The sequence below is a fragment of the Cucurbita pepo genome, chromosome LG14 (assembly GCF_002806865.2).
Source record: "Cucurbita pepo subsp. pepo cultivar mu-cu-16 chromosome LG14, ASM280686v2, whole genome shotgun sequence".
In the NCBI taxonomy this organism is placed as follows: domain Eukaryota; kingdom Viridiplantae; phylum Streptophyta; class Magnoliopsida; order Cucurbitales; family Cucurbitaceae; genus Cucurbita; species Cucurbita pepo.
Window position 1 is genome coordinate 4,106,287 of NC_036651.1, and position 6,067 is coordinate 4,112,353.

Below are 6,067 nucleotides of genomic sequence, written 5' to 3' on the forward strand. Positions count from 1 at the left end.
TACTTTTTATTTTTATCTTGTCTTTTAATTATTTATTTTTATCTTGTCTTTTAATTTCTCTTTCATGTTGAGTTTGTTACTGGACTGATGAGAGTTTCCTNTCTTTATAATCTCTACTGGGAGGAGACGGCTGTCTTCTCCATTTTGTATATTTTGTTCTTTTATTGAGGGGTTTCTTTATTAAAAATAGGTTTACTATTTACATTGGAGAGAGCAGGCCACATGATAGTCAATCTACCCCTTTAGGGAGACCTCAGAACGAGTTCTTAAAATTTGGATTCACAACCATGGGTAGGCCAAAATTATTGTGGGATGAATGGCGTTTAGCACAATAGGGAAGAGCAATCCAACCTGATCTCTTGAACGCTATACCAGCTTCAGTATTTTTTGATATACCGACCTTAAGCTTCAATTTAACTTTTTCTTTTTGTTTCTTACAAGCCCTGAGAAGACTTTTAGACTATTTTCCATGTTTATCACATCATTTTGGATGAAGTTTTATTTCTTGATGATATTCAATCAAATTAAAATATACTCTATTCAGATCATTTACTGATCTAATTTCACAGTTGTATTATCTTTTCCTCTGGAAAGAATTGCTGTTAAATATAAATTTCAGTTCATTGCTGATGAAGATGATATTCTGAACAGGACAACCCTTGGATTTTGGGCAGGCCATCGGAACTCTAAAATTAGAGTCATACTAGCACGTGTGTGGGAGAATGATACAGAACTAGACATTTCAAATAACAGAATAAATAGAGCTACTGGACATCTAGTGTACCAGAAAAGATTTTATAGGACAAAATTCTGCATATGCCCGGGAGGTTCGCAAGTCAACAGTGCTCGAATAGCCGACTCAATCCATTATGGATGTGTACCAGGTGAGAGCTTGACTTTGTTTTTGGTTATTTAGCTATATAATGTTTGTTTTCTATTTATTTTTATGGGTCTATTTTTCCTTTTTCTAGCTAAAGGTGTTGGTAATCGTTTAATTATTTAGCTGGTTTTCATTACATTTTTTCTTATAAAACACAAAATATTCTTGATTTAAAAATCCATTTTATTAAAATGTAGGGATAGTAATCTTAAGTTTCCAATTTAATTCAAAAGGATCAAAATAGAAGGCTCATGGAAGTTCAAGTTTTAGTCACAGAATGCACTTCTTTCTTTTATTTTTCTTTTTGGGATAAGAATATAACCTTTAACTAAGTATAATGAACGTATAAAATTTCCCAGTTTTAAGAAAATCAATTCCCAGAATAAGACGTAACTAAAAGATTTAATCTAGACACATGTCGAGTACAAGAATAGTTGGATACATGAATAGTTAGATGTGTGAATAGTTCGATACATGAATTACTAAGTACATTGATGTATGTTAATGTATTGGTATTTAATATTCATGTCTTTTGATGTACTTTCCTACTAGTTTACACGTGTAAGATTTTTCGTTTGTAGTAAGTCGAGCAAAGTGAAGTCATTTACAAGAAAACACATGTTCTTGTTTCTCCTAAATTGTGTGAGTAAGAGAACAAATTTCTTTAATTTTTTCTTGAGTTTTATTGTGAGTGTCTACTATGTTCATGTTCCCAACAATAACTACAAACATCCTTATCGGCCATTTTAGGTGAGAGCATTTTGCATCAGAAAGGGGTTGGTGTTGGTTTTTCTATTTTCCATGATTGAGGTGCTCCTCCCTCACCCACGGGCATCTAAAGCACTAATAACATTTCCCATCACCAGTAGGCATCTATCTTCTTTTTAGCAGAGGAGGTATTGCATTTCAATGTTCTTATAAAAGAAAAAGGTTTCTCCACAAACACCACCCTGTGTTCTATCATGCTCTCCCATGTTCTGGGCAAATCCTTTTGCCAGATCCCAGAATTTGAACTGCCTTTGCCATTAACATTTTTCCTTTTTATGCTCTCTTTAATGCTTTTTATTGAGAGATTCTGTAAACAAAAATCTCCGCAGGCAAGTGGAGATAGATGGCAGAGGTTGGCTGGCTGAGTGAAATGGTGAGAAATTGGGATAGCATGTGAGAGAGGAGAGGGTTCTTGGGAGTGAGAGGTGAAGCCAGAGAATGTATGAGAGGGAAAAAGAATGAAGACTTGCAAATGCTGCCTGAGTGGTGTATGAGAGAGTGGCTGGGTCATTCATCTTATGTTCTCAATTTGACTTTCTGCTTCTTTATGAAGCTATTTGTTTCATAATATTGATTTAATGTTTTCCTTCAGTCTTCTATTGAAGAGAGTTACGGAGAGGGGTCTCAATCAAAGTATTGGGTTGGACAGAAGGAGATACGGGAAAGGATTATGGAAAATCTTTTTTGTTGGATGTGTTTCACGGAGGAATTCAGGAAAGGGTCGCATCTAGTTCATTGGAAAATCACGTTGAAATTGTGTTAGGGAGTTCAGGAATTGAGTACTTAGTATGTGAAAATGTTGTCCATTTATGTGAACAATTATGGTGAGCTCCCTTCAAACATCAAGCACTATAATATTAGGTTATAGCGAGTCAATACAAGATGCACTTCGACAGGTGGGAATGAAATGTGTGGGAGTATTTAAAAGTTGGATCATTTATGTGAACAATTATGGGGATCTCCCTTCAAACATCAAACGCTATAATATTTGGTTATAGCCAGTCAATACAAGATGCACTTCGGCAGATGGGAATGAAATGTGTGGGAGTATTTAAAAGTTGGATCATAAGAGTTAGGGTACCTTTTTGGGGTGGGAGACTCTTAGGTGAACAAGAGTGGTAGTGTATTCCAGTACTCTCTTAGCTGTGTATCTATATGTGAAATAAACAAATAGATTCTATCACGAAGTTACATAGGAATTAGGAGAGCTAGTTTAGTTCTGAGGCGGTTTTTACTCTGGGTGTATCTGGGCACGCTCCACAGTTATAATTATAGGGTTTTTTGATGAAGTTTGGATAAGACTTCTTAAAGGAAAGCATAATTTTGTGAAGGAAGCAAACTTACTCTGATCTTGTCTGGCGGTGTGAAGGGTTTTTTTCTTATTACCTTCAAATTAAGGGACTGAAGAAGATACGGGAAAGGATTATGGAAAATCTTTTTTTGTTGGATGTGTTTCATGAAGGAATTCGGGAAAGGGTCGCATTTAGATCATTGGAAAATCACGTTGAAACTGTGTTAGGGAGTTCAGGAGTTGAGTACTTAGATTGTGAAAATGTTGTCCATTTATGTGAACAGTTATGGAGAGCTACCTTCAAACATCAAGCACTATAATATTAGGTTATAGCGAGTCAATACAAGATGCACTCCGAACAATGGGAATGAAATGTGTGGGAGTATTTAAAAGTTGGATCATAAGAGTTAGGGTACTTTTTGGGGTGGGAGGCTCTTAGGTGAACAAGAGTGGTAGTGTACTCAAGCTGTGTACCTATATGTGAAATAAGCAAACAGATTCTATCACTAAGTTACACAGGAATTAGGAGAGCTGGTTAGTTGTGAGTTGGTTTTTACTCGGGGTGTATTTGGGCACGCTCCACAGTTACAATTGTAGTGTTTCTTTGATGAAGTTTGGATAAAATTCCTTAGAGGAAAGCATAATTTTGTAAACGAAGCGAACTTACTCTGATCCCGTTATCCCGTCTTGCGGTGTGAAGGGTTTCAATTTTCTTATTACCTTCAAATTAGGGGACTGAAGGAGATACTGGAAAGGACTATGGAAAATCTTTTTTGTTGGATGTGTTTTGTGGAGGAATTCAGGAAAGGGTTGCATTTAGATTATTGGAAAATCATGTCAAAATTGTGTTAGAGAGTTCAGGAATTGAGTACTTAGATTGTGAAGATGTTGTCCATTTATGTGAACAATTATGGGGAGCTCCCTTCAAACATCAATCCCTATAATGTTTGGTTATAGCGAGTCAATACAAAATGCATTCGGACAAATGAGAATCAAGGTTAAAGTTAGGTTCTGTGGACAGCTATAAGAAGCACAGACACTAAGTTAGTATGTCCATGTCCAACATGTGTTAGATACTTGGATACTTGGACACTTGGACACTCCAACACTTATTGGAGACATGTATGGGATCTTGTTAGCACAATTAATGCGTAGACACTAGTTGTAAGAAGTCAATGTAGTTTGACACATATCAAACACTTGATTTTGAATAAATCTAAAGAGCGAAGTACATCAAACTCATTTTTTTAAGTATAGAAACACATAAAACTCATCAACTTTTGATTTCTTTCTTGTATAAAATGATATATATTTTAATAAACATGTTCTTGCCGTATTTCTGTTCCTAGATGTTTTTAAAAAATAACATGTCATTGTGTCCATATCGTGTTGTATCCGTGCTTCTTAAGGCTTCCTTAAGATCCCAAGGTGATCTTATACTAATTTTCTTTATCTTTAGTCCAAAGAACTTATTATATGTGCATAATTTTTTGGACAAAATTCCTTGAAAGAGGAATTTACATCACTGTTAAGTATGGTTAGATGCTGTGACATGCTTGAAGGTTGAGTACTCTTTTCCCTTGGCTAACTTCATACCTACTCCCTTCAAACCCCATTTCCGTTACTTGGAAAAGGAAGGAAATGGGCAGAAAAGAACGGAGGAAAACGAGGAAACGTTTTTCTAATTCTATTCTCTGATTGTGCTCACATGAAAAGAGCAGCAGGGAAGATTCAATGAATTGTTCGAACTTATTTACTGACCATACATGTGTGAAGCCAATAAAGGTGGGCACGTAACAGAAAAACAATAAAAGATATCTAAAAAAGGCAGCCTAGTTAATCAGTAATAACAAGACTAATCTTGATTAATTAGATGGATTAACATGTTTGCATCTATCTGGCCTTATCAATTTTGATTAGGAACTAAATCTCTCTTTTTTCATCTCTAAACATTTTGTTATAATATTTTGTGAAAATCTCCTTTATTTGGGGCTTAACTGAGTTCTTCATATGGATTTCTTGCAGTGATATTGTCAGATTATTATGATCTTCCATTCAACGACATTATTGATTGGAAAAAATTTTCGGTGATCGTTAAGGAACGCGATGTATATCAATTGAAACAAATTCTCAAGGACATATCTGATATGGAGTTCATTAAACTCCACAAAAATCTAGTGCAGGTACACTATGGTCTTTCCTTCCAACCCGGTTCATATTCGCTTAAAATAAGCTTTTTTCGACTCTTCAAAATCACGTACGCACTTACTATGTTTGCACACATTTATCAGGTTCAAAAGCATTTCCAATGGAATTCACCTCCGATCAAATATGACGCATTCCATATGGTGATGTACGACTTATGGTTACGACATCATGTCATCAAATATTAATATGTCTGTAACCAAAGTTTAGCAGATAGATTAAAATTCATTACATGCTTATAAAAAGTACATTCTTTTGTTTAATTTTTTTTTTTTTTTTTTTTTTTTTTTTTTTTTTTTTTTTTTTTTTNTTTGAAAAGAAAAACTTTGCATGTGTAACTGTTGCATTGCACAAATATTAGTCAACTTAGTTATTTGTATTTGTGTGTCTTGTTGTTCAAGATAAGGCTCCCCTAATTCATGTTGGAGTGGCCCATTTCTTTTCACACAACGTAACGCTTCAACTCTGAATTTTTGTTTGCTTATGAAGATATTTTTTTTGCCTTGTTGTAAATTTTCTACAACCATCCAAAACAGTCAAACTTGGATTCAGAGCCTTATCGTTTGTGGTTGGTAAAATAATTTTTACTGTTTTTTTTCCTTTTCTTTTTTAGGAAGTAAATTCTAATTATAGAAGTAACATATTTGTTCAATAGTTTACAGGGTGATTTTAACTTAATTTACATGGAATATATATATATATAATTTATAGGGAATAAACCTAAAACAATATGGTAAGAATCTCGTGAGTTCTAAAAAAAAAATGATTATTTTTAACATAATAATGAAATAAATGTTTTTGCTGTTTTCAAAACTACTTTTGTTTTTATTCAATTATGATTATTATTATTATTATTTGGAATATACAAAAAAAAAAAAAAAAAAAAAAAAAAAAAAAAAAAAAAAAAAAAAAAAAAAAAAAAA

The 6,067-nt window shown here is 33.8% G+C and overlaps 1 protein-coding gene across 2 annotated transcripts in view; it reads left to right on the forward strand.

Annotated features, from left to right (window-relative positions):
* Positions 1-5,648, forward strand: part of LOC111809634 (probable glycosyltransferase At5g03795) — a 9,585-nt gene extending 3,937 nt beyond the window's left edge. For both annotated transcript variants that reach the window (XM_023696006.1, XM_023696005.1), the window contains exons 4-6: positions 652-884; positions 4,965-5,122; positions 5,231-5,648. In XM_023696006.1, coding sequence (XP_023551774.1) covers positions 652-884; positions 4,965-5,122; positions 5,231-5,332 — 493 coding nt within the window. In that variant the 3' untranslated portion in view covers positions 5,333-5,648. The remainder of the gene's footprint in view (positions 1-651; positions 885-4,964; positions 5,123-5,230) is intronic.
* The last annotated feature ends 419 nt before the right edge of the window (positions 5,649-6,067 follow it).